Source organism: Ursus americanus, chromosome 2 (assembly GCF_024610735.1).
Source record: "Ursus americanus isolate L20-20 chromosome 2, mUrsAme1.1.p, whole genome shotgun sequence".
NCBI lineage: Eukaryota > Metazoa > Chordata > Mammalia > Carnivora > Ursidae > Ursus > Ursus americanus.
Genome location: NC_142128.1, coordinates 31,910,219 through 31,937,185, shown reverse-complemented (window position 1 = coordinate 31,937,185; position 26,967 = coordinate 31,910,219). Strand labels below are relative to the sequence as shown.

The window sequence follows — 26,967 nt, the reverse complement described above, 5'->3', positions numbered from 1 at the left end:
GCAGGAAAGAGCACTGGACTGAGAGTCTTGTGCTGGGAGGGGTCAAGTGCAGGCTTAGCCAGGGACAGGCTATGCAGCCTTGAGCAAGTAGGGTCCCTTCTCAGGGTCTCAACTGCTCTGTAGAGTGAAGGAGGTTGGACTTGAAGGCCCCTGGCTGACCTGTTACCCTGTGAAAAGACAGTTTGGGTAACTTGACCAAAGTCACCCAACTCAGTGGTGAAATGGCTGGGCTCCATCCAGAGCTGCTGTCGCCCGATCCAGCTGCCTGGAAAAGGAGGCAGATTGCTACAATGGGAGCTGTCCATGAATACCACAGACTGGAAAGGGGAGGAAGGCATTGGGCAAGATTTGGGGTGGGGGGCATCTTTTCTTACCTCCCTGGAGAGAACAGATTTCTTCTCTAGCTCTCAGGCCACTGTGCTGGGAGGGGTGGAATTCTTCTCTCCCCTCCCCCAGGCTTGGCTTCATGACAAGAAAAGGGTGGGGGCCCCAGTCTTTCAGTTCTGCTTCCTCCGGTCATGGCTGGCTGGACCTTTGAGGCAAGTCTCTGATGTCTGGGTTCCTGCAGCCCCCACCCAACCCATTATCAACAGGCATCCCCAGCCAGGGCCCATGTTGGACTGGAAAGTTCATTCTCTGTGATGTCTGGGGTCTGTGCAGAGACCCTCTCTAGGTGGTGAGGGCTGTTAATGAGTCAGAAGGAAAGAAGCAGCTGGAAGGTGCACACAGTTGTGTGTGTGTATTCTCCTGACCCTACCCTCTTCGGTCCTTCCCACCTCACCTCCACTTTCTTGTGGCCCAGGCAGGGGTATTCAGAAGGCTCTGGTAGGTCCTCTGGCCTTCAAGGCCAGCTCTCCTCTTATCTCTTCCAAGACACTTCCAGCAAGTGTCTGCATTTCATGTAGGGGGAGGAGGTTGAATGGGGGCCCCCGAAAGATATGCCCACATCAAATCCCTGGAACCTGGGAATGTGACCTTATTTGGAGAAAGAGTCTTTGCAGGTGTAATTAAGTTAAGGATTTTGAAATTAGATCATCTTGCATTATGCGGGTAGGCCCTAAACCCAATGACAAGTGGCCTTTTAAGAGAAAGGCAGAAGATTTCAGACATGAAGAGGAGATGATGGGACCATGGAGGGAGAGATTAGAGTGATTCGGCCACACCATCGCACGTAAAGGAATGCCAAGAGTTTCCAGAAGCTACAAGAGGCAAGGAAGGACTGTCCCCTTGAGCCCCTGGCAACACCTTGATTTTGGACTTCTGGTCCCCAGAACTGTGAGCGACTAAGGCTCTGTGGTTTTAAGCTCCTTTGTTAGTGGTGCTTTGTTCCAGCGGGTCTCTGCACACATGAGGCCTCCGTGACTCTAGCCAGCAAGAGCTGCATATCATCAGGGAGGCTAGTTGGCCTCATCTGCAAAATGGAGACAATAATGCCTCTCTTCCTGGATTGGCTTCTGTTTTTACAGCTTTATTGGGATGTCATTCACACAGCATGCAATTCACCCATTTATTTTTTTTAATATTTATTTTTAGAAAGGGGGGGAGGGGCAGAGGGAGAGGGAGAAAATCTCAAGCAGACTCCTTGCTGAGTGTGGAGCCTGACACGGGGCTCGATCCCAGGACCCTGAGATCATGACCTGAGCTGAAAACAAGAATCAGATGCTTAACCGACTGAGCCACTGTGTGCCCCACAATTCACTCATTAAAAATGCACCATTCAGTGGTCTTTTTAGTATGTCCACACAGTTGTACAGCCATCCCCACATTAGCTAAAGAACATTTTTGACGTCCCCCCAAAAGAAGTCCCACCTCCGTGATCGGTTGCTCCCCAGTTTTTTCCACAACTCTCTCCCAACCCTAGCGAACCACTGATCTACTTTATCGGTAGAGATTTGCCTATTCTGCACATTTCATATAAATGGAATCATACCATTTATGGCCCCTTGTGTCTGGTTTCTTTCCCTGAGCGTCATGTTTTCAAGTTTCATTCATGTTGTAGCTTGTGTCAGTACTTTATTCTTTTTAAGGCTGAATAGTATTCCACAGTATGGATTTATCACATTTTGTTTATTCATTCCTTTATTGATAGATACTTGAGTTGTTTCCAGATTTTGGCTATTATGAATTACGCAATTATGAAATTTCATATCCAGGTTTTTGTGTGGACATGTGCAGGATGTCTGGAAGACTGAATGAAGTGGTACCTAAGGTATCTGATATGCCCTTCACCAAATGAGGAATCTTAGAATCTGCCCCAATTCTTTCAGTTTACAGATTAGGAAACTGAGGCACAGAGAGGCGCAGAGACTTGCTCGAGGTCACCCAAGGCAGTACAGCATAGCACTTAATTGCATATCCTTGCATCAGAATGCCCCCAACCAGATCCTGGTTCCACGTGGACGTGGGTCACCTTATGTAAGTCTCCTCACCTCTCTGATCCTCCGTGTCTTCACATGGAAAGTGAGGATAGTAAGAGTATCTACCTCATATGGTTGTTGATGTGAGAATGAAATGCGCTAGCCCATGTGTCTGGCACATAGTAGGTGCTCTACAAATCTCAACTGTCATCACTCATGGCAGCACTAGGGGTGGAGGTCAAGTCTCCTGGATCCCAGGTGTAAGGTATCTTGAACCTACACTTCCAAGTTCCCTTTCCTGTATGGTCGGCATCTTCCCAGAGTGATTATAAGTTCCTTGGAGGGGGCGCCTGGGTGGCACAGTGGTTAGGCATCTGCCTTCGGCTCAGGCGTGATCCCAGCGTTCTGGGATCGAGCCCCACATCGGGCTCCTCTGCTGTGAGCCTGCTTCTTCCTCTCCCACTCCCCCTGCTTGTGCTCCCTCTCTTGCTGGCTGTCTCTATCTCTGTCGAATAAATAAATAAAATCTTAAAAAAAATAAATAAAAAATAAGTTCCTTGGAGGAAGGAGATAGGACTTCTTCTCTCCACTGCCTGGAGTGTACAAGAGGTGCTGAATGAGCACGTCTGCTCACTTTCTTTGGCTCTCCCAAACTCTGGCCTTCACTGGGTGACCCAGCTAGGAATGGTGGTAGCTGTGAATTCTCTGCATCTTTCCAGTGCTCCCTGTGCTGACTGAATGTGTCTTTCTTCCAGGCAGTGGACAGTGTGCCACCATGGAGTTGGGGCCTCTAGAAGGCGGGTACCTGGAGCTTCTCAACAGCAGTGCCGATCCCTTGCAGCTCTACCACCTCTATGACCAGACAGACCTGGCTAGAGAAGAGATTGAGCTCTGCTCAGGTGGGCTCTCCTCCCTCTGGCCCCTCCCAAGTCCTTCCTCACCCCCCCAGCCTGCAGTGGAGACAGTCAGCCACCGGTGATGTTCTGGCCACTGAGCTCTGGTCAGCACCACGGACAGCTCCAAACGCTTACTTGTTTGCTTCCAAAGGGGGCTTCTCCCAGCCCCGCCCCGCCTCTCCTTCCTTCCCCACCAGCCCTCTTCCCAGAGCTTTCCGGCTTCATCCATGGGGCTTTTCCCTCCAGAACCCGACATGGACACCATCAACTGCGAACAGTTCAGCAGACTGTTGTGTGACATGGAAGGTGATGAAGAGACCAGGGAGGCTTATGCCAATATCGGTGAGGAAGCATTCTGAACCCAGAAAAAGGCCAGTTAAGGGGAAGAGTTCCTTTTTCTCTTTTGCTCACCTCACCCATTCACCACAAGCCACAGCAGGCTCCTCCCTCATTAAATTAGGGCAAGAGGAAATGCAGAGCAAGAGCTAGAAAAGAGACCCCAGGGAAGAAGGGAGATTGACCCCTTGGCCAATGACCACCGGGCAAACAAAGTCTCATTTTTATATCCTCTGTCTCCAGTTCTATACCTTTTTATATTTCTTGCTCTTCTTTCCTTCCTTCCACACAGCCACACCATATACCCCTCCCTGTCTTCTCCCTAGCTCCTAAGCCAAACTACTCTAGTATTTGTTGTATCTACCATTTGGAGGGGAGCACTCGTTGCGCGCGGGTCACTGTATGTGTCTTATTGCACTGAATTCTTACAACAAAGGAAGTAGATCCTACTAGTATCTCCGTTTTGTGGAGGAGGAAATCGAGCCTTAGAGAGGTAAAGCAATGTACCCAAGGTTGCATTAGAGATAGCAACGGGTAGCTCTGAGATTCAAACTAGGTCTCTCTCATTTCAAAGTCCTTATTTTTAGCCACAAAAAGGAAAGTGTCTAGGGTGGGGAGGTTCTCTAAGGCTTAAGCTGAAAAGCAGATTTGCAGGTTTAAAAACGGCTACTACTTTCAGACAAGGGCAGAACTCTTTCAAGGGAGATGTTGCTGTTGCTGTTGGTTTTGGTTTTGTTTTTTGGAGGGGAGTGGGGTAAAGGCTCCCTCCTCACCACTATCTCATACAGAGGCTCTGTTGAATTAGAAAAAGATGCCCCTTCTTCTGGAGGATGCAGCCCCCATTTGTGCTCTTGCTGGGCAGGCACCCTTGTGCAGTGAACAACCTGCACAACTGTTCTTTCTGACCCTTTTCCTGGCAACCTCAAGCACCACATCACTGAGGTGGTCTGTGCTTAGTGTGAATGTGGTCAGTCTTTCCCCAGTGCACAGTTAATCCTGCAGCACACAGAGTCAAAAATGGAGAGTGATAAGTATGTGTCTCAAAAATCACAGAACTAAGAAGTCTGCTCATTCCTTTCCTTCCTGGGAACTTACTTGAGGAAGCAGAAGTGTTTGGTGCTGAGGGCATTCGTATTCCTCACAACTGGAAGCAGTGATGAAGGATTTGAGCATTACTTAGGATTTAGGGGCTTTTTCGCTTGAGGGCATCTACACAGGAAGTAGAAGCTGCCAAAAGCAAGGGGAGGAAGAAGCTTCATCTAAACGTGCTCCTCAAGCCTGTGGGCTTTCTTTGTGCTTCTAGAAAGCCAGGCTCTGGCCTGAGCATCCAGTCATTTGAGGCACCTTGAAATATGTCTAGAAAATGGCTTCCACATGTACATGGTGGCTATAATCATCGCACCTGCCTCGTGCGATGGCTGCGGATTGGATGAGTTTCTGTGTGTAAAGTGTTTAGGAAAGGAATTTGCAAAGAGTAAGTGAGGCGCCCCCCGCCCGCTCACCACCGCCACCATCACCGTCATCCTAGACATCACGGTCGCTGCTGCCTTTTCATGGCTCTCCCTTGCTGATGCAGTCAAGCCCTACCTTTCCCCCAACGTGAAACTTTCCCGCAGACACCTGTCTCTGAGTTTCTCAAACACCTTTCCTCACTGTCCTCACTGCCCGAAGCCCTCCACTTTCTGCCTCTCTGACTGTGACCGTCTTTCGAGGGCCAGCTCCAGGGTCCCTTCCCTCAGGAGCCCTCCCTGACAGACCCGTGCCACCATACACTCTTTCCTCTGACCTCTTGCCATGACAGCTGTCTTCTCCTGGGATCCAAGTCGTGTACCGCTTTATAGAATTAACCACTATTTATTAAGTGCCTATGGTGTCCTGGCCACTGTGTTTAATGATTTAACTTAGAGGTGGAGCCTCTAATCCTCGCTGTTCATCCTTGGGGTGTGGGCATTATTTATTCTCGTTGCACAGATAAGGAAGTGGAGTCCCAGAGAGGTGAAGTAATTGACACAGCTAGTGCGGTTAATGGGGGTAGAGCTGGGATTTAAACTTAAAGCCCGTGACAACCGCCACACCGCATTGCACTACTTCGTAGCAATAATTACGTTTTCGTGGATGCGTATCATCCCTTCAGTGAGATTAAGAGCCCGTGAAGGTTCAGGGTTCCTCATTAATTTGATCATTCATTCAGCACACACGGATGGAGCCCCCCTCCGTGTGTGCCGAGGCTGGACGGGTCACAGTTCTCTGGTGCCTACCCCAAGGCCAGCACACAAGAGGCGTTCAGAAAACTCGGGGACTGACTGTTCTTTTCCTTGTCTGGGCAGCGGAACTGGACCAGTATGTGTTCCAGGACTCCCAACTGGACGGTCTGGGCAAAGACATTTTCAGTAAGTCGGGGGCTTCTTGGCTCAGCGTGCGTTTCCTTCCTTGTTCCTTGGGGAGCATCGTAATACCTGATGACCACCCCTCGAAGGGCGGTCGGATCCTGCCCCAACATAGGGACAATGAAGGCTCACTTTGGGCATCCACTGACTGTATGTTGGTGTCTTTTTTTTTCCCCCCAAAGTTGAGCACATAGGATTGGAAGAAATGATCAGTGAGAGTGTGGAGGTGGAGGAAGCAGGGCAGAAAAGTCAGAAAAGACGTGAGTAAGCCCCTCTCTGATCTGACCTCGGCCTGCTTGACTTCTGGCTCCGCCCTCACTCCAGAGCCTGCTGTGGCTCCCAGTTGCTACCCTTGTTAAGTCCTGTCTGTTCTGCCTGGGTTTGGGTGTTCCACCCCCCACGCCCCTCACTGCTGCATCCTGGTGACCCAGGGAGGAAGCAGACAGCCCAGGTGCTAATGGCCATTCTCCAGGTGTGTCTCTGCCCCTGGCTGTCTTGATTGCCATTTCCCAAAGGACCTTTGGGCTCTGGGTTCCCTTTCATCCTTAGTTATCACCCCTGTGTTTGAGGGAGGTGTCGTCAACTGTAGATTCTGGAGTCGGCAAGAACTGGGTTTGAGTCTTGGGTCTGCGATCTATGGGCTGTGTGTCCTTGAGCAAGTGCCTGTCCCTCTCTGAACCTCCTACTCAGTCTCCCTGTCTCCTTAGTCTGTCCTTACTGGCAGTCCCCATGAGCTTTTAAATGCAAATCAGACCATTCTGCTGTCCTGCTAACCTTCTAATGGCTCCAGAATACATACACAAGGCCTATAGGATCTGGCCCTTCCCACCTCTCCAAGTTCGCCCTGGGGCCAGGACACTCCAGCCCCACTGGCTTCCTACCACTCCTAGAACACAGCTCTTGGCACTTGCAGTCCTATCTGGAATGCCCTTTCCCCAGTTCTTCCCATCGCGGGCTCCTTTGAATCCTTGAACTCTTGGCTAACATGTCACCTCCTCCGGAAGGCCTTCCTTGACCACCCGTCCACATAGATCTTACTATGCTCCAGACCATGTGTCAGACTGGTACCTATTTCTTGATTTGTCAACAGGTAAAGCAGGTGTAGGCTACAAAACTTCTAAAAGTGCAAGGATATTCAGTGAAAAAAAGAAAAATCGCCCTCCCACCCTGTCCCGCAGGCCCTCGGTTTCCCTCTCTGAAAACAGCCTATGTGGCTGGTTCCCTCCAGGGAATTCCCCATCTGCTTGCTTTTTTTGGTTTTATTTGATAAATATTTTCCCCAGCATGTTACTATGAAACTTTTCAACATAGAATAAAGGTGAAAGAATCGTACTGCAAACCACCACATAGCACGAACATTCTCCAGTGGATGTTTGGTTATATTTGCCTCAACACGTCTCTATCCATCTGTCCATCCCTCTAGCCACCCACTCATCCATTCATTTTATTTTGGGAACGTTCCAAAGTGAATTGCAGACACCAGGACACTTCCCCCTACGTCCGTTAGCATTCTTGTTCTTTTTTAGGGCTGCGTGGAATGTCGCGGGCTGGGTGAACTGTGATTTGCTTAGCCAGCCCCTTGCTGAGGGAGACGCATAGGGTTTTTCTCCGTTGGTGTGCTAGCCCGTGATTCTTAGCTCGCCCATTTTCCACGTACTCCGGCGAAGCAGGAAGCCCCACCCCTGTTTCACAGATGAGCGATTGAAGCCTCACAGAGGCTCTGTTGCAAAGACACGGGGCCAGGGAGGGACCCCAAGCAGGTTGTTGTTTTATTTTTCTAAATTCAGACTCGTCTGGTGTCCCCTTTGTGCTTCTGCCTCTTCTAATCCCTCGCTGCCCTGGGTCTTCAAGGTGGGGTTTGGGCACAAGTGGACAAGCAGGGCAGGGAGGGTCAGAGGAAGGGGAGGGAATGGGGGCTGCAAGGCCGCTTCCCAGCCATTTAAGGCCAGGCCGTGTGGCTGCTGGGGTTCACGGGCCTCTCGTGGCTGGGACCACACCTTCCTTGGGGTGGCTGACCATGATGTTCTCTCTGCAGCCTTCCCAGAGGAACTGCCCGTGGACTTGAAGCACAGGAAGCTGGGTGAGCACGGTCGGGTGGGCCTGGGGAGACCGTGAGGCAGGGAAGCCGGGGTCTCTTCAGGTGCATGTCCGAACTGGCAGTGGAAAGCCAAGGCTCAGAGAGGGGAAGTCACTTGTCCAAGATCACACAGCTAGTGAGAGGCGAAGCTGGGATTCAAACCAAGATCCTGATTCCATAGCCCCTGCTCTGTGGTTTGAAGGCTGCTGGGAGATTCAACTCCCACAAAGCCTCTCCCCCGACACCCCTTCTTAATTCTCAGTCAGAGTCGAGACCCCGCCTCCCACCTTACTCCACTGGCCCTCCAGGCCACACTTCTCCTTTTAGAGTCCGGAGTCATCTAGGGTCAGCTGGTCACCCAGTGCCCTCTGGCCTCCCAAGAGCCCCATGCCTCAGCGAGCCTTTTCCCCAGGCTCACCGTCTCCTCCCACCAGAGGCTGCCTCCTCTCGCTCTACCTCCCCTCTCATCCCACCCAGTCGTTATTGCAAAGGCGGGGAGACCAGCCCGAGGGGCACAGAGTGAGGAAATAGCTCACAGTTTAATGAGGGAAGCCTAGTCACTGCCCTCAGAAAGTTCTAATCTGATGGCGGAGACTGGGTTCCTACTTTCCAAGACCTCCAATCTGATGGGGGAGACAGGAGCTCTGCCTGTGAAGCCCCTGTAGGGAAGCAGTTCCTGTGTTCAGAGAGCTCCCAATCTGATGGAAGAAGCAGATTTTACCCTCTTCTGTCTCCTTACTAAATAGAGGAGAAAAACCCCTGCCCCAGTCAGATGGGGACAAGGGGGCACAGGACAGCCCCTGCCTTCATTGGGGAGTGCTTGGGGCCTCTCTGGGTCCCCCAAGGGGCTCAGTGGCTGGCTGTGGAAGGTGGTAGGGGCCTGACCTGCCTGTGGCTTTCCCCCTCAGGAAGCTCTCAGGACCTAGTCACAGGGAGAGGGCCGGGGGGTGGGGGGCTGCCTGGCACTGAGAAGTTGCCAACAAAGCATTACCCAGGGCTGAGAAGAGGACAGGAGCTTCCTCCAGCTGCCAGGAGAGAGATCTACTCTGCTTCTGCGACCCTCCCCAGAAGGGCCCCTCCAGGCATCCACTCAGACCCTGCCCACGGTCCCCTGGATCTAACATGGTCCTCTTCCTCACAGCTGAGCCCCTCGCTGTGCCTGTGGTGACTGGCACGTTCCTGGTTGGGTCAGTGAGTGACTCCTCAGCCCTGCCCTGCCTGTCACCACCTGCCGTGTTCAACAAGGAGCCAGCATCCAGCCAGAGCTGGCTGGAGGAGCCCGTCCTGATGCCTGGTACATTAGGGACTTGGAGAGGGGAGGCTGCCCCCCCCCCCGCCCCGCCTTGGGACTTCCCTCCCAGCTAGTCCCATCCTCAGGGTCCCCATCAGTGCACCCTGTGTCAGAGAATGTGCCTTGGAAGGAAACATCTGGGAGATACAGTAGGGAGTCCCCACCATGAGGGCATTTGCCCACCAGCCCTCTTCATTCAGCAGCTATGCACTGAGCACCTTGTCTGTGCCCGCCACTCTGCCGGGGGCAGGGGATGCCACCGTGGGCAAGACAGACACAGCTGCTGCTCTGGGGGCCAGTGGAGCCCGCCCTTTAGAAAGGGAGTCGGATATTAATTGCATAATCAGAAGACGGGATGGCAAACGTTGGCGCTCTGGAGGACCCCTTCTCACTGCCTTTGTCTCCTGCAGTGCCCCCTTCCAGTTCCTTGCTGAGCTGCCTGAGTCTTCCTGCTGGACGCATCCAGATCGTCCCCAGCCTCCCCTCCCTGCCCCAGGGACTCTGGCAAATCTCAGGGGCTGGGACAGGGGTGTCTGGGATGGTCATCTATCAAGGTGAGTGTTCGAAGCCTGCCCGCCCATCCCCTCTCACAGCTACCTGCCTACTCCCTGACCCCGTCCTCCCTCAGCTCCAGGCATTTGGCACCTTCTTCTGATCCTTGCTCCCCCAGAACACCCTTCCCTGATCCCCTTTCCCAAATACCGAAGCATAAGGGCAGAGCTCCCCAAAGTGGTCTGGGTGAGTGACCCACCCAGCGGCTGTAGCTTTCTGTGTATCACTTTCCCCCACCAAGCCTTAGTTTTGCCTTTTTTTCTTTGTATTAAACCTTATTATATTTAAAAATCACGTCGATACGTGCTCATTCACAAGCCAAACAAAACGAGATGCTTACGAGAGTTAATGAGGCTCGTCTGCACTCTCTTGCTCCAGCGTGGTAAACAGTCGGTGTGCATCCTTGCGTGGCTTTTTTGGAATTGCCTTATTTCCTGATCAGCAGGATGGTCCCGGCTGAGCTCCCACACTGAGGAGTTGTGAATTGCCCAGGGCAAGGCTCGTTTGGGCTCTCAGGGATGGGAGAGAGGATGAAACCCGGGGGGGGGGGATTTCCCACCCAATCCAAGAGCACCCTTTAAAGGCGTATGCCAGGTTTTTGTGTAATGCACTGGGGGCCCAGAAGCAAGGGAGCATCCCTGACCTGACATCCGGGCAAATGAGCCCTGACCGTATAGCAGGAAGAGTATTATAGTAGCATTTGCCCTAAGCTCCCTGTGAGCTGACTGTGCCCATTTCACAGGTGGGGAAACCAAGTCACGGTGAGCTAGGTGTAACTCCAGAGTTCTCAGTTCTGTCCTGAAATGTCTTACTTTGGAAGTTCCCATCTCCTCCCCAGACTTCTCAAGCCACACAGCCTCCTTTGGGGTGGGAGGTGGCCCAAGTGGGGTCCTGGGTGGATACCTGGTTGTTCTGACCCTTCCCTTTGTCCCATTGTAGGCGAGATGCCCCAGGCCAGCCAAGTGCTTCCTTCCAGTGGCCCCGCCATGCAGAGCCTCCCCAAATCCCCAGAGCGGCCCGGCTCCACCAGCCCCTTTGCGCCGTCTGCAGCTGACCTTCCTGGCATGCCAGAGCCGGCTTTGACCTCCCGGGCAAATATGACCGGTAAGGCCCCTCGGGGGCTGGTGAGACTTACAGGAAGCAGGACAGAGGCCCTGGGGGAAGGAATTGTCTCAATCTGGTCTCTGAGCCACAGGGACAGGGAGGTTGCGTTTATGGATAAAACAAGGCAGCGGGGAGGAGGGCTCCAGGGAGTGGAGGGCATAGGAACACCCATGTTCCCACTGGCCTTCAGCTACTTGCCCCCCCGCACGAAACCAGACCCAGTGTGGCCAGATCTTCTGAATTGTCAGCAACATCTGCAAATCTCGGTTTTTACATAGATACTGTGATTTTTTAAAGCATTGGTGAAAGCACAGCCGGCCCAAGAAAGGCCTCTTTGAGTGGGATACAGCCTTAGGGTACCATGTTATGGCCGTTGTCTCTGGGGAGACCCAGCGGCCCCCGCCCCCCCGTTGGTTCTGCCTTTGGGAGACTCAGAAGACTGAATGTCCCCGAGGCAGGAAGGTCCCAGGCAGGCCCCTCACCCGAACTTCTTCATCTCCAGAGGACCAGATGTCCCCTACGCAATGCCTGACAGCTCACGAGGTCTCCAGCAAGCCTCCGAAATGGCCTGGTGAGTGGTGGGGGGCTCTCTGTGCCCTGGGGCAGGAGGTGGAAGCCCAGATCGGGTTCTCCTGCACTCACTCGCCATGTACTCCACCCCTCTTTGTCGGCTGGCTCATACATCCGCTCACCTGCTCACTTGATCCTGCCCCTCGCTGACACCTAAGTCGTGTGTGCTGAGGTCCTGCCCTCGGAAGCCCATGCCAGGTGTTGGCATCTTTTTTCCAGGCTGAGGGAATGAAGGGGGGGAGAGTGGACGAAAGAGGGAGCAGACTCTGGGCAAGGGGGTGATGGGAGGTGGGATGATGAGAGGATGACCGAACTCCTGTCTTACTCCGTTCTGCATGGTCTTCTAAGCAGATAGGTTAAATCACACGTGTCGCAAACAGCCCTAATGTTATCCCCCTTTTGCAGACGAGGGACTCCTGGGGCATCCCCAGAGCCGTAGCAGGGTCTATAACATGCTGAAGATTACCGTAATTAGCGGTGGGGCTGGGATTTGAACCAGATACATGGATTCACTCTCTTAACCCTTAACACCGCCCCCCACCCCATGGCCTTCCTGTAGTGAGGGAGCAAAAGCAGAAGGGGGTTTGTGAGTAAATGAAGGGGCGGATAGATAAACAAGGGAGAAGACAGGTGAATGACGGGTGTGAGAGTGAATGAATGAATGAATGAATGAACGTCTGCATAACTGAACGAGGCAGTGATAAAGGCGGCCGTGGGTGGGGACGGACTGGCGCTGGGGGAAGAAACTTATGATGGTCGGGCTGACCTCGTGATGGCCCGTCCTGCCGCTAGCAACCTCCCCACCCAACACGCACACTCTTGGGCCTTTGCAGAGACGGTGGAGCAGTTCTGCAGCTCCCTACGGGACAAGTACCAGGCTGAGCCCGCAGGCCCGGAAGGCATCCTGGTGGAGGTGGAGCTGGTGAGGGCGCGGCTTGAAAGAAACAGCAGCAAGAGCCAGGAGAGGGAGCTGGCCACCCCGGACTGGGCAGAGCGGCAGCTGGCCCGTGGGGGGCTGGCCGAGGTGCTGCTAGCTGCGGGGGACCGACGGCGGCCGCGGGAGACACAGGTGATCGCCGTGCTGGGCAAAGCAGGACAGGGCAAGAGCCACTGGGCCCGGGAAGTGAGCCGAGCCTGGGCCTGCGGCCAGCTGCCCCAGTACGACTTCGTCTTCTACTTCCCCTGCCACTGTTTGGACCGTGTGAAGGACACTTACCGCCTGCAGGATCTGCTCTTCTGCCTGGGCCCCCAGCCACAGCCCGTGGACGAGGAGGTCTTCGGCCACATCTTGAGGAGGCCTGACCGGGTTCTGCTCATCCTGGACGCCTTCGAGGGGCTCGAGGGCCAAGACAGCCTCCTGCACAGCGCGGGTGGACCTGTGTCCACTGAGCCCCACTCCCTCCGGGGGCTGCTGGCCGGTCTCTTCCAGCGAAAGCTGCTGCGAGGCTGCACCCTGCTGCTCACGGCCCGGCCCCGGGGCCGCCTGGCCCAGAGCCTGAGTAAGGCCGACGTCCTGTTCGAGGTGACCGGCTTCTCAGCCGAGCAGGCCGAGACCTATGTGACACGCTACTTGGAGCGCGCTGGGGTGACCGAGCACCGAGAGCAAGCCCTGGCGCTCCTCCACGGCCAGCCGTTCCTGCTCAGCCACAGCCACAGCCCCACTGTGTGCCGGGCCGTGTGCCGGCTCTCCGAGGCCCTCCTGGAGCCGGGCGGCGAGGCTGAGCTGCCCTCCACGCTCACGGGACTCTACGTGGGCCTGCTGGGCCCTGCGGCCCGCGACAGCCCCCCGGGGGCTCTGGCAGGACTGGCCAGGCTGGCGTGGGAGCTGGGCCGCAGACACCGGGGCACCCTGCAGGACAGCCAGTTCCCGTCGGCGGAGGTGAGAGCCTGGGCCGTGGCCAGAGGCCTGGTGCAGCCCATCCCGGGGGCCCCGGACACGGAGCTGGCCTTCTCCAGCTTCCTCCTGCAGTGCTTCCTGGGGGCCGTGTGGCTGGCGCTGAGCACGGAAATCAAGGACAAGGAGCTGCCACAGTACTTGGCATTGACCCCGAGGAAGAAGAGGCCCTATGACAACTGGCTGGAGGGCGTGCCGCGCTTCCTGGCTGGGCTGCTGTTCCAGCCCCACGCCGACTGCCTCGGAGCCCTGGCCGGGCCGGCAGTGGCCGCCTTGGGGGCCAGGAAGCAGAAGGTGCTCAGCAGGTACCTTAAGCGGCTGCAGCCAGGGACGCTACGGGCCGGCCGGCTGCTGGAGCTGCTGCACTGTGCCCACGAAGCTTCGGACGCCGGGCTCTGGCAGCACGTGGTTCAGGGGCTCCCAGCCCGCCTCTCCTTCCTGGGCACCCGGCTCACACCCCCCAACACTTACGTGCTGTGCAGTGCCTTGGCAGCGGCGGGCCGAGACTTCTCCCTGGACCTCCGCAGCACGGGCATTGACCCCTCTGGGCTGGGGAGCCTTGTGGGACTCGGCTGTGTCACCCATTTCAGGTGGGGGCAGGGGAGCGGGGGGAGGGCTTCCGCTGTGGTCTTGGCGCTGTGCCCGGTGCTGGGCACCCCTGTGGGGTCTCATTTAGTATGCGTGGTAGCCAGGCGGGGGCGGAAGTGATTCCTTCCATTTTTAAGATGAGGATGTCCAGGCTCAGAGAGGGACAGCAGCTTGCCCAAGGTCACACAGCCAGTGAAGAACAGCGTCTTCCACCAATATTTGTGGGTTTTATTAATTAAAAAAAATTTTTTTTTCTATTTGAGAGAGAGTGAGGAGATGAAGGGCAGAGGGGGAGGAAGAGGGAAAGGATCTCAAGCGGACTCAGCGCTGAGCAGAGCCGGATATGGGGCTCGATCTCATGACCATGAGATCATGACCTCGCCCAAACCAAGAGTCTGACACTTAACCGACTGAGCTGCCCGGGCACCCCTTCAACCAATATTTGAAGTCCTGACAGGTGCCAGGCACTGGGCCACATTTAGGATGTAAGACTGATCTGGGCTCAAATTCGTATTCTTCTCTCCATCCCCTAATCAAGCCACTATTTTGTCATGGTTAAAGCCACAACTTCCTCTCGAGCACCCCTTTTCTATTCTCCTTCGTAGTCAACTGTCAGAGCAGTCTTCCCAGAATTTGTATCGGATCATATCTCCCCCCTCTGACTCCTTAACTTGGCTCATCTAAATCCTTCTGTGATCAATTTGATCACTTCACCTAATCTGAAGAGAATTTCTCCCACCTTCCCCCCAAATATACTTCACCCAAGCTCTAAAGTTCTATACCATTGTAGTGGTTTGACCAAGAATTTGCCACTGAGCTTCCTAGTAGCCAAAGCAAAAAGGGAAATAAAACCACTGGGTGGGCTGAGAAAAGGGAGGAATCAGTAGGAATTGGTGTGGTCCTGGAAGGCTTCCAGGAGGAGGTAGGGATGAAGCTGAGGACAGAAAGTGTCTGAATCGGTAGGAGGTCCCTTCATGGAGCTGCCCCTCCGTTATGGTCTAGCCCGGTCCTTGTGCCTGGGTCTGAGGCCCTTCCTCCACAGGGCTTCGCTGAGCGACACGGTAGGGCTCTGGGAGTCTCTACAGCAGCGTGGGGAGACCAAGCTACTCCGGGCGGTGGAGGAGAAGTTCACCATCGAGCCTTTCAAGGCCAAGTCCCCGAAGGATGTGGAAGACCTGGGCAACCTCGTGCAGATCCAGAGGTGAGGGGGAGAGGGCGTGAGAGGTGGCTCAGACAGCTAGGACCCAACATTAAGTTCGCCATTGGTACTTCTCCCTTACTTGGGGGTATCCTGTGCCCTCCCCCAGGACCCATCATCTCGTGCCATTCAAAACTTGCCATCGTGAACCCAGTTCGTCCTCAGCTAGAGCCCGAGAGGGACTCCCTGCTAGGGGCCGAGGATTTGCCTCCTGCATCTAGGAACAGAAGTGACACCAATGGCCACCTTTTAAGGCAGCCGGGACGAGTGCTGTCCCCATGTGAGAGATGGCAGAGCTCTAAGGTCCAGGGGGCAGAGGAAACTCGACCATAGAATAACTGTTTCTCATTCTGTCTTCATCCATTCTGTGAGCACCTACTGTGTGCTGTCTGGGCCGGGTTTGGTGAGCCCCTGCTCCGAGGCTCTTTTCTGTGAAACCCATAGGAATGCCTTCATAACGTCTTGTTCTGGGGTATTTCTTTTTAATGGGGGACAACAATAGCCCCCAGGGAACGCAGGCCTCCCCGGGAATTTGGGGTACTGTGGCAGACATCCTGGATCACTCATGCAGGGGCTCAGGGACAGGCGAAGAGCCTGCTCCCCGCTAACACTGCCCGTTCTCTCCAGGACGAGGAGTCCCTCGGAAGACGCAGCTGAACTCCCTGCCGTCCGGGACCTGAAGAAGCTCGAGTTTGCGTAAGCAGAAGAGTGAATTGTCTCGGGTCTCCGTGGGGTTTCTTACCAGCATTGTTAACTGGGCCCATGCCACCGGGAATGGAGATGGGTCCCCAAAATAATTTTTTTTTGGAAGATTTGATGTAGTTATTTGAGAGAGAGGGCAGGAGGAGGAACAGAGGGAGAGGGACAAGCAGACTCCGTGCTGAGCTTGGAGCCCAATGCGGGGCTTGATCCCAGGACCCTGAGATCATGACCTGAACTGAAATCAGGAGTCGGTCGCTTAACTGAGTGAGCCACCCAGGTGCCCCCCACAAATCATTCTTATCCTCTTGTCTTGCCTCTTTGGAAGCCGGCTTCCAGGATCTGGGGCCCAGGCGGTCAGGGCTGTGGCTGGGGCCTCTCGGGTGTGATGCTAAGTGGCCCATTTATTGGTGGACACGCTCCCCATTCATTCATTGGACAGATACACTGCACTGACTGAGGCCATGTCCTCACGAGCCTCAAGTCTAGGGTAAACAGATAATTACCCCCTGCTGTGATCAGTGGCCTGTCTGGGGAGGTGGGGGGCGGGGAGGAGGAAGCTAAGGGGACTCTCTGGAGAAGGTGACCCAAGGGCTGAAGCTTGCCTGGCTCTTGCTCCAACAAAGAAAGAAGCTAAATTCGTGTGCGATCCTGGTTAGGGATCTAAAATCACCTAACGATTAGGAAGAAATTATTAAACACCTGCAGTGTGCTCAGTGCCATTTATATATGATCTGGGAGGTAGCCACTACCGTCCCCATCTTACAGATGAGAAAACTGAGGCTTAGCCAGGTTCAGTGACTTGCCCAAGGTCCCCCACCCACCAGCTACCTGCCTGTCCTGATCTCTGCTCCCCCGCACCCCAGAAAAAGGCAAGCATTTCTTGTTTTGAACAGAGACAAGGTGCCACATTTGTGCAGAAATAAAAATGTTGCTGGAAAGAGGAAATGTGTGAGAACAATCACCAAGGGCCGCTTCTGGCTTTGACTTATTTTCAGCTGAAAAAGCCCCTAGGTCGAGGTCGGAAGTGTGCTCTGGGGAACAGCAGCTGTGAGGTGGAACGGCCCAGAACCAGGAGACTAGCCACCTGGAGGCCAGAAGCCCCGAGGAAGTTCTGAGGAAGGAAGGAAGGAAGGAAGGAAAGGACTATTTTGGGTGTGTGACTGGCAGCCACCGTGCCTGGTACCACGCAGGCCCCAGCGGCCTGGAGATGAGGCCTGTTGGCTGCTCAGAACCCGTGAGGTGCTCTGCGGGGGGACGAGGGTCCTGATTCAGCCTCTCATCTGCTTTGATGAGGCACCCTCCATCTCCCGGACTGCCTTCCCTGCTCCCTCCACTCCAGCCCTAGGGGTCTCCCTGCTGGCCTCCAACCTCACTAGGCATGGTCTGGCCCCTGGGCCTTTGCACTGCCTGTGCCTTCTGCCCATGATCCTCTTCCCCAGATATCAGCACGGCCCACGCCACTACTTTCTCACTTCCTTCTGCTTTCCACCGAGCCAAATGCTCCCGTGTTTGAAAGTACAATTCTACCCCGCCTGCCACCGTACTATTCTCTGTATTACTGATTATCCCCCGCGCCAGATAATTTACCGATTTCTTTGATTATCTGTCTTGCCCACGGGACTGTCAGCTCCACAGAGGAGGGCCAGGATTTCTGGTTTGCTCACGGCCCTGTACGTGACAGGCTCGTATGGGCCTGGCACACAGTAGGCGAGCAGTCAATACTGGATGCACAAACTCCCTAATCCTTCCAACAAGCTCATGAGACTGGGGCTAAATCTGATGAGACCAAGGCTGAGCTGAAGGGATTTGCCCACAAGGCCCCACGGGAGCCACGTGGTAGGGCCCAGGCTCAAATCAGATGTCGGACTCCCATCTCGTGACCTTTTATTAAGGCTTGCAGTTCCCAGACTCTGAGATTGCAAAGACAGAGAATATTTCAGAGTAAATTTGAGGGACTATATGCAGTACCACCTTTTCATTTTTATCAAGTGTGTTCATTCCAATAAGCCACACAATAATTTTATCAAAGAATGAACATTTTCATGCCAAAAACACTCCAAAGGACCCAATTTCAGAGTAAAAGATGGTTCTTACGTTGAGTCCGTTTAACCATGTTTTAAAAGCAGAATAAAACAGCCCTACACTACCTTTATTTCTCTCATTCCCTGGAAGTCGGGTGTAAATGCTGATCTAGCCCCTGAAACCTTGTGTGAATTAGTTAATCCCTCTGTGCCTCGGTTTCCCCATCTGGAAAATGGGGATAAGAAGTGCCTTTAGCTCAGAGTTGTGAGGATGAAGTGAAATCTAACCTGAGTGAAGGACCCCATGTGTGCCTGGCACATAATAAGTACTCAATAAATGCTTTTATTTGTTATTAAAATGTAATGACACAGGGGCGCCTGGCTGGCTCAGTCAGTAGAGCTTGCAACTCTTGATCTCAGGGTTGTGAGTTCGAGCCCCATGTTGGGTGTAGAGATTACTTATAAAAAGAAATAATTTTTTTTTTTACAAATTAAAAAATAATTTTAAAAAAATGTAATGGCGGATAAGTAAAGTCATTTTTCTCCAGACTGGTGGTGGTCCTCAGGCCGGAATTTGGGAACCACTTCCCCAGGCCAGGAGCCCAGCTGCCTCTTGGGGGGCTTTGGTGAAGTCCAGCCAGAGCAGAAGGGATTGGGGTGCCACCTGGTGGGGATTAAGGGAGGGAGGGCACTGGGCAGGCAGGGAGGGGGAGGGGGAGGGGGAGGGAGCCTCAGACTGGGCCTGCCTTCTGTCCACACCACCCTGGCGCCACACTGAGGAGCTGTGACTGTTTCGGGGTCTTAACTCTGCTCTTTGCCTCCTAGGCTGGGCTCCGTCTTGGGCCCCCAGGCTTTTCCCAAACTGGTGAGGATCCTCGAGGCCTTTTCCTCCCTTCAGCATCTGGAGTGAGTATGGACACGGGCACCTGCTGGTTTTGATTACCCCAAACCCTGCCCCTGGGGACGATGCACTCAGAAGGACCTTCTCTGTCCCTCCCTCCTTCCCTCCCTCCCTACTGCTCCCTCCTCAGTATGGCTAGTGTGAATGACCAGATGACCCCACTGCAGGGAAGGGAGGATGGATGGGAGAATCCCCAAGATAAAAAAGATTGAATCCTTTTGTGACCTCTGAAACTTTTCCCTCCCTGGGCTCCCATGCTGTTCCTAGCACCACTACAAGGAGGCAGGGTCTGGGCGCAGGATCCCATTGCACAGTTGTGGTCCCAAGAGGGTTAAGGAAGTTGCCTGAGCTCATGGGGCTCCCGGGGAGGGGGGGGAGAAGATTCAGGTCCATGGAGAGTTAGAACCTTGTCCCCTGGCTGGCCAACTGGCATCCCCAGGGGATGCGGACTTGCTCTAGAAAGTTTGCCTATGGTGTGTCCAAGGTAGGGGGGGATGGGAGGAGGCTGCTGCTTGGCTGGCCTCGGGGGTGTGGGCTGATGGCCCCTCCGTCTGCTTCCACCCACAGCCTGGACTCGCTGAGCGAGAACAAGATCGGGGACGAGGGTGTTGAGCAGCTGTCAGCCACCATCCCTCGGCTGAAGGCCCTGGAGACTCTCAAGTGAGTGTGGAACTGCCCTTCCTGCTGCACTGGGTTTTGCCCTCTTCCGTTCACTCACCCATTCAGTCGTTGGGTGGTGCTGGGTGGTGCAGAGGAGAGAGGAACTAGCATGTGTCGCTAACACATTATCATCAAAATAGTAAATCTTTATTAAAAAAAAGGGGGGGTGTGCCTGGGTGGCTCAGTCTGTTGAGCATCCAACCCTTGATTTCAGCTCAGGTCTTGATCTCAGGGTCATGAGTTCAAGCCCCATGTCGGGCTCCACACTGGGCGTGGAGCCTAGTTAGGGAAAAACAAACTGTCCTGGGTTTTGGGAAGTGGATGGATGTGATGAAGGAGGGTCTGCGTGATTGTTTACTGAACCCAGAGGGGATCATCAAAGTCTGTCCACACTCTGCTTCATAACCGGGCCGGGATGGCTGCAGGATTCACTCTGGGATTTCCTTGACTGTAGGGCACTGAGACTTGCCCAGTAATTTAGAGTATTCTGGGTGAAGCTGTGAGTAAGCTAGATCGGCCCCTCCCAACCCCTCCTTTCATTGTCCCTCCCTCCATCTCCTACCTTTCCTTCCTTTTTCTCACCCACTTATTTATTGAGCACCTACTATGTACTTGGCACTGATGTAAACACAGGGACACAGTAACGAACAAAACAGACCTACCACTAAACAAATAATATGAACACGTATTCTATTCTCGTGTGGAAATGTGGCCCCAAGGGAAAAGAAGGATGCTATCCAATCATAGAACAGGTGTGGGGGGAGGGTGATCTCTCTCTTTTTATCATCACCCCCACAACCCCCGCAGCCACAGGGTGGGACAGTACTTTTTATTTACTAAGAACCAGTGTGTTACCCACAAAGTCGTTCACACCCTGTTACCCACAACTCTCCGCGAGGTAGATGGGCATGTGTTTGCTGCTCTGGCCACCCGGTGGGGAAGTGAGAGTTTCCCAGCTCTGCCTGGGCCAGGTGGGCACAGATGGGGAGGGGCACGGGAGTTTGGCCCTGAGCCCTTCTCCTCGCTGTGTCCCTGCAGCTTGTCCCAGAACAGCATTACGGATGTGGGTGCCTGCAAGCTCGCCGAGGCCTTGCCCTCCCTGGCTGCGTCCCTCCTCAGGCTGAGGTGAGTGGGGCCTCCCCCTGTCATGGCTCAGGCGCTGAGCTGGAGGGCTGGGGGTGGGTGGAGAATCTGCTTTGTGCCAGAGCCGCAGAGCCCAAGGCTGGGGCTGGAGGCATCCCGTCAGGCTGTTGTGTTTGCTGGCCTTTGTTGCACAGCTAGGTACAGGGGCGGGGGGCGGGGGGGGGGGCTTTGACCTAAAATCCAATATGAACGTGCCCCACCCCCCCAACAGGAGGATAGCAGGGCCTGAGAAAATGCATCTGACAAACTGGGCAAGTTGCTTACTCGTTTGGAAAATGGGTACCATCCCAGTGGCCTATGGAAAGCCCTTGGCACCATGCCTGGCTCCAGTGCACAATATTGGTCCTCTTTCCCCAGGGGGTGGCAGGACTGAGCCTTTTCTGGAGTCCAGGGGTGACGGTTTCTAGAAGGTTGACTGCGCACTGGCAGCCTTGGCGGGCTTTTGCCGCTCACGCAGTGCCTGCACTGCCACCTTCTGGTGGGCCTTGGCATAGCACTCCTTGCTTTTGATGACTTCCAGCCTGGCTCCCTGGTGGTCCCAGGACTGAGGAGGGGAGCTCAGACCACAGCCCCAGCCATTCAGCTCAGCCTTGCCAGCTCTCCTCTTTCGCCAGGCTTTCCTACTCCTTCCTCAGCCCTCATCACCAGCCGAGGACAGCCAGAGTCACATTCCCGGGGCAGGGGGGTGGGGAGATGGTATCTGGTTCATCTAGTTACTGACACATCCACTCTTTTATCATTCCAGCCAGGGTCACCGTGTGCAGCTGTATGGGTTGTGTATTGTGCAAATCATAGTTGATCTGACTGGCACTCCCTAGGGTTGTGCAGGGCATCTGATTACCTCTAATATCAACCATGGGCCAGTATTGTGCTAGGAACTAGAGATACAGCTATGAACAAAACAAATATTCCTTGCCTTGAAGCATCTTGCATAATTAGCATATGTACTAACAAAATATTTTTAAATAGAGATTCATGCTGGGGAGGAAACTTACAAGGGCCCAAGAGGGTAGAATGGGGAGTATTGAATTCCTCAAGGAGGTCAGGAGATCCCGCCTTCTGTGGGAGGTGCTCTGGGACAAGCATTCCAGGAGAAGAGAACAGAAGATGCAAAGGCCTTGAGGTGGGAAAGAATTTGAGTCTTTGCCAGAAAGGCCACTGTGGCTGGCTACAGGGAATGAGGGACGGAGGGTGGGAGGTGAGGTGGGAGGGGTAGGGGGGCCAGATTATGCAGGGAGGCCCTTGTAGGTCCAGAGGGGGCTTTTGGAGTTTTTCCATTGCGAATGGAGAAGCAAGTGGGGTGTATGGGGGCAATATCTGATCTGACTGCCACTTTAGAAAACCTCCTACTTTATGGAATCTAAGATGCCATCCACTGTAAGACACCATTAAGAGGACAAAACACTGCTAATTGAACCATGATGTTCATTGATAACCAGACATCTCCAGGTCTCAACGATACTCAGGGGGGACACGTACATCCTGGTATCGATGAAATATGGGAAGAATCCTCTGTCAGTGGGAGGAGGGGGAAGCCCCCTGGGCTCGAAGACCCACCCCGGGAAGAAATTGTAAAGCCTCCGCCTGGTTCCGGCCCTGGTCCTGGCCAACCTGTGACAGCAGGGGATGCTGGAGTTTAGCCTGAATCTGCTTTGCTGCAGTGTAGACCTGCTGCTTTTACATGCAACGCTGTGGTGGAGCCCCGAGGCTGAGCCATGGCAAAGTCATGGCCTTGAAATGAGAACCACGGGAGCACCTGGCTTGTTAAGGAATGATTGTTGAGTGTATAGCTTCGGTTGGCACTGGCGACACCCACCGCCTTATTTACTCTGCTGCTCGTGGCAGCTGTGACTACACCACAGAAACCCGTGCTGGCCCAGTGATTTTGGTTTTTCTCTCCCCTACTATTCCCCAGTGCTGGTCACACCATCTACGGTAACCCGTGTAAACTTCATTACCCCCCCAGGAGGTAGTAATAACCACAGCTAGGATTTAGTCATTCCACCTGCCGGTCTCTGTTTTGGGTGTTGTACTAGCCTGAACTTGTTTACTCCTCCCCGTGATTACTCTATTGTGCCCATTTTCTGGAGAAGCAAACTGAGTCACAGAGGAGTTAAGTAACTTGCCAAAGGTCACACAGGCAGCAAGCCCCGTAGCTGGGATTTGAACTTGGGAAGTCTCAGCCAGGAAGCTACTTCCGCTCGCTCCTGGTGCTTTCCCTGGACTCACTGTGTGAGTCTCTGGGCCTCAGTTTGCCCGTCTGTAAAATGGGGCAGGGAATGTGGCTGGCTGTGGATCCCCATGGGCTCTGACCTCTGTTTCTGGCAGCCTCTACAATAACAGCATCTGTGACGTGGGAGCGGAGAGCCTGGCACACGTGCTTCCAGACATGGTGTCTCTCCGGGTGTTGGAGTGAGTGTGGACAGTGGGTGGCAGGGGTCTGGGGCTCGGGGGGACTGCGGGGTCTCCCGCTGCCATGCTGGGATGGGGTGCTTGTTGAGAGCACAGGGGTGGCCTTGGTCTGGGGCTGGATGGCCCCGAGCGAGGGCCAGGCCCCAGGATGGGTTTCTCTCCCCAGTGTACAGTATAACAAGTTCACGGCCGCTGGGGCTCAGCAGCTCGCCGCCAGCCTCAGGAAGTGCCCTCATGTGGAGACACTGGCGTAAGTCTTGGCCCCCCGTGGGCAGAGAGCCACCAGCTCTCCAGGGGTGCAGCTCCTGTGAGTCCTGAGTTCAAATCCTGCTCTGGCCCTTATCTGTGTGGGACCTTGGATGAGCAAACTTTGCTACCCTGGCCTCAGTTTCTTTGTCTGTAAAATGGAAGTGATAATATTTACCCCCAAGCAGTTTTGTGAGGCTCAAATTAATCTTAGAACAGTCTGATACCTGAAAATGCTCAATGTATTAGGATGAACGATATGAAATCACTTATATTCTATTATTTTGGACCTGGCAAATTTGGCAATTTCATATGGTTCAAACTTATGTGTCACCATGGGGTCAAATGTCCGATATCAGTACTTTATACTCTTCCAAGGCACTTTCACCTACATAATCCCTCGTATCTTCTAGTGTAGAATTTATAAGACCCATTTTACAGATGAGGAGAATGAGGCACAGAGAGGCTAACTAACTTTTTCGAGGTCACACAGCAAATCAGCAGCAGAACCAGGTCTAAAGAAGGGGTCTCGGGGCTTCGAGGCCTCTGCAATCCCTCTAACCCCGCACTGGTCTGGTTCTGCCAGGTGGGAAGTCTCCAAGGTTCTAGGCTGGGTGGTAGGAGGGACCCGGGCCCCCCTCTCCTCTAACCTGGCCCTCACATGCCGTGCCCATCACAGGATGTGGACGCCCACTATCCCGTTTGGCGTCCATGAACACCTGCAGCAGCTAGACTCACGGATCAGCCTGAGATGAGCTCCGTGATGCCCAGGACGAGGTAACCGAGGCGGGCTTGGACCGGAGAACTGGGGGGACTGCTGGGTGAGCACATGCACCATCTGGGGCCTCCTCCTGTGACTGGTGGAGGTGTCTTTAAAGGCTTTGGGGACTTGGGCCCTGAGCCTCCTCCCTGCGGCCGGGCCTGGAGAGGTGGGGAAGGACAGCTGGGGGGGGGGGGCGGTTGGTCAGCTATCCACAGCTCTTAGTCTGGGGAAGAGCTTCCCTAGAGGTCCCCCCAGCCACCCCTGCCGCCTGCCCTGCACGGTCTACATAGGAATTTGCTCTCCACGTTTCTGTGCAAATGACTGTCCCCCCACTTCTGTGCTCCCCCAACCTGATGTCCCCCTCTTCCAACTCCACCTCACCCCCAATCTCGACAGTGCTCTGCCCACGTGTCGAGCTGCCCCCACCTGAAGCTTTCTGACCCACCCCTTCTCCTGACCTCTCACAGCACGTTCTCTGAGGACGCTGACCACGCCGGACCCTGAAATGGTTATCTGTGGACACAGTTGTTCTGGGCCGATGAGCCAAGCAGCCTGGTGCCCAGCCCTGCCGGCTCAGGGTCGGCCCCCACCCAGTGGCGGGAAGGACCTGCTCTGCGGACAGACCGGGCCCGGCTCCAGGCCCCCGCGGGGCCCAGGTCGATGGCAGCCCTGGCAGACGGGGTGGGCGCTAGGTGGCTGCTGCGGTCCACCCAGGAGCCCTGAGGCAGCCCCTGCGGGTCGCTCCTGACAGAGGTGGCCAGGCTGGGGCGAGGGAGCGGGCCGGCCCCATCTCTGCCTCCCCAGGTCCCCGCTGGCCTGGGGAGGAAGCAGTTGTCCACGCTGCTCTCCTAAGAGCGCGTTTGGCACGCTCCGCGGACACCAGCGGCCAGCCCCGCCTGCTCCTTCCGGCCTGTGATGGGCGCGGGTTTCACAGCAGCTGCTTTGCGGCCACACGACTCGCTGTTTTGCACTAACTTTGTCGAGGCCAGAGCTCGGCCTGGCGCACACACACTGGACTTGAGCTGGAAAGAGCTGACGGTACACTAATGGGGGGGAGGGGGAGGTGGGCTGGAACCACACCTGCCTCTCGGCCTTCATTTCTTGTGTCCTGTTTCACTACATTATAAAGGGCTCATTTGATCTCATGGGCGTGTCCACTGTTTGAGTTTGTGCCGTGATCACCATTTTGGGGCACCCACTGTTCGGTTATCGAATGCATCACAAAATCCCCCGAGATGCAGGGGCTTAAAAGGACACGCACGCTGATTCTGCTCCCAGGCCAGTCATGTGAGTTGGGCTCAGTGGGGACGGTGCATCTCTGCCCCACTCTGTGTTAGCTGGGGCTGGCATCATTTGAATGGCTCGGGGACTCCATGCTGGCTGGGGGCCTGGGGCCTTGGTTCCTCTAAGTAACCGACAAGAGAGGGGTTGAAGGGCAATCACGCAACATGGAAGAGGGAGACAGAGACAGAGACCACAGGGAGAAGTATCCTTTTTATAACCCAGCCTTGGGAGTCACATAGCACCACACCCTCCATATTCCTTGCCCGGTGGGACAGGGGCTGGGGCTCTCCTGCCACCGCCCACGACCCCAGCCCCCCAGCAGAGTGCACTGGGGCCCGAGTCCTGTCTCTTCGGAGAGGGTCTTCTTGCGCGTCCTGAACTTAGCGGCAAATTCAGTATTTGGGGATCGGCAAGGTTGAAGCACTGTTAAGCCTTAGCGGAGGGCATGTTTTCCTCTGCCTGTCTGACTCGGTGTTCTATCCTGGGAGCTGTTTCTTAGTCAAGCTGGCATCTTGCCTTAGCCACGGTGAGCCTGGAAGGGACCTGGAAGCTTTGCTGTCTACGCCGAGAGCTGCCAGCTCAGCTGTTGTTGTTTTTACTGGAGCATGGCCTGCTTGGTCAGAAGTCCCAACTCGGGACAAGTTGGCTTTCTCCCGGCAGCAGCGGGAGCTGTCTGCTCAGCTCTAGTGCACCAGCCCTGGTGCCCGCTTCCCAGACTCCCCTCCTCTTCCCAGAAAGCGGGAGTCAGGAGTCAGGAGGGTCAGAGGGATTTGGACCCAGCTGCCCAGCTGGCAGTCCTTGCAGAGAGGGGTGTTGCCTTCTGCCTTGGCCCTGCTGCGAAGTGCACCAGGCGTTCTGACCCAGGCGTGGGTTTTAAATAGCAAGGGCATCACTCCTCAGGGTGTGTCCGCATTCGTGGACTGTGTGGAGTCCACAGGCGTGGGCACCCCTCAGCTGGATGGGGACGGCACGATCATACACACTACTTTGGGTCTGTTCAGAGATGACAAACTATAGTCAGAGGCCGTGATTATTCGTAGTTCTCGCTTAAAGTGGGATAGCTACCATTTATTAAATAAGTTGATACCTGTAAAGTGCTCATCACGGTGGAAGGGATATAACAGGTATTCAATAAATATTAGCAACTACTACTTTGTGCCAGTACCATGTTAAGCCCCTCCTACTCAAAGGGACCAGACTAGGGCCAGCTGCAGACTCCAGAGCTAGACCACGTGGGCTCAGTGCCCAGCTCACCACTTGTGCAAATTACTTCTCCATGCCTCAGTCTCATCACATGTAAAATGGGCATAATTACAGTGCCTTCTTCATTATGCAGAGATTCAAGGAGTTAAGACACTGACGGCAAGAGCCTGGCATACAGCTCAATCCTTGTTGGCTGTCCTTGTTATGTATGAATATGCATTTTGTTCCTGCCTCTGCCTGGAATGTTCTTCCCAGGCCTTTCTCATTGGACAACTGCTGATCCTGTAGGACGCAGGTTAAAGAACAGCTCCTCAGGAAGGTCTACCAGACCACCCTATTAAATGGACGCTCCCCCTCCCCCCTCTCCAAACTGGTCATTAGT

General features: G+C 54.5%; 1 protein-coding gene across 7 annotated transcripts in view; it reads left to right on the top strand.

The window, feature by feature from the left end:
• CIITA (class II major histocompatibility complex transactivator) overlaps positions 1–25,243 on the top strand; it is a 44,662-nt gene extending 19,419 nt beyond the window's left edge. For 5 of the 7 annotated variants that reach the window (XM_087870469.1, XM_045783902.2, XM_045783900.2 and 2 more), the window contains exons 2-20: positions 3,113–3,256; positions 3,500–3,595; positions 5,917–5,979; positions 6,159–6,236; positions 8,012–8,056; positions 9,195–9,347; positions 9,755–9,898; positions 10,836–11,000; positions 11,503–11,571; positions 12,404–14,054; positions 15,095–15,253; positions 15,878–15,946; positions 18,799–18,879; positions 19,442–19,534; positions 20,573–20,659; positions 23,006–23,089; positions 23,256–23,339; positions 24,015–24,112; positions 24,566–25,243. In XM_087870469.1, the coding sequence (XP_087726595.1) occupies positions 3,113–3,256; positions 3,500–3,595; positions 5,917–5,979; positions 6,159–6,236; positions 8,012–8,056; positions 9,195–9,347; positions 9,755–9,898; positions 10,836–11,000; positions 11,503–11,571; positions 12,404–14,054; positions 15,095–15,253; positions 15,878–15,946; positions 18,799–18,879; positions 19,442–19,534; positions 20,573–20,659; positions 23,006–23,089; positions 23,256–23,339; positions 24,015–24,090 (3,341 nt within the window). In that variant the 3' untranslated portion in view covers positions 24,091–24,112; positions 24,566–25,243. Of the gene's footprint in view, positions 1–3,112; positions 3,257–3,499; positions 3,596–5,916; positions 5,980–6,158; positions 6,237–8,011; positions 8,057–9,194; positions 9,348–9,754; positions 9,899–10,835; positions 11,001–11,502; positions 11,572–12,403; positions 14,055–15,054; positions 15,254–15,877; positions 15,947–18,798; positions 18,880–19,441; positions 19,535–20,572; positions 20,660–23,005; positions 23,090–23,255; positions 23,340–24,014; positions 24,113–24,565 lie in introns of those variants that run through there. The other 2 variants (XM_087870471.1, XR_015728041.1) reach the window with 2 other exon arrangements.
• Positions 25,244–26,967: the final 1,724 nt, after the last annotated feature.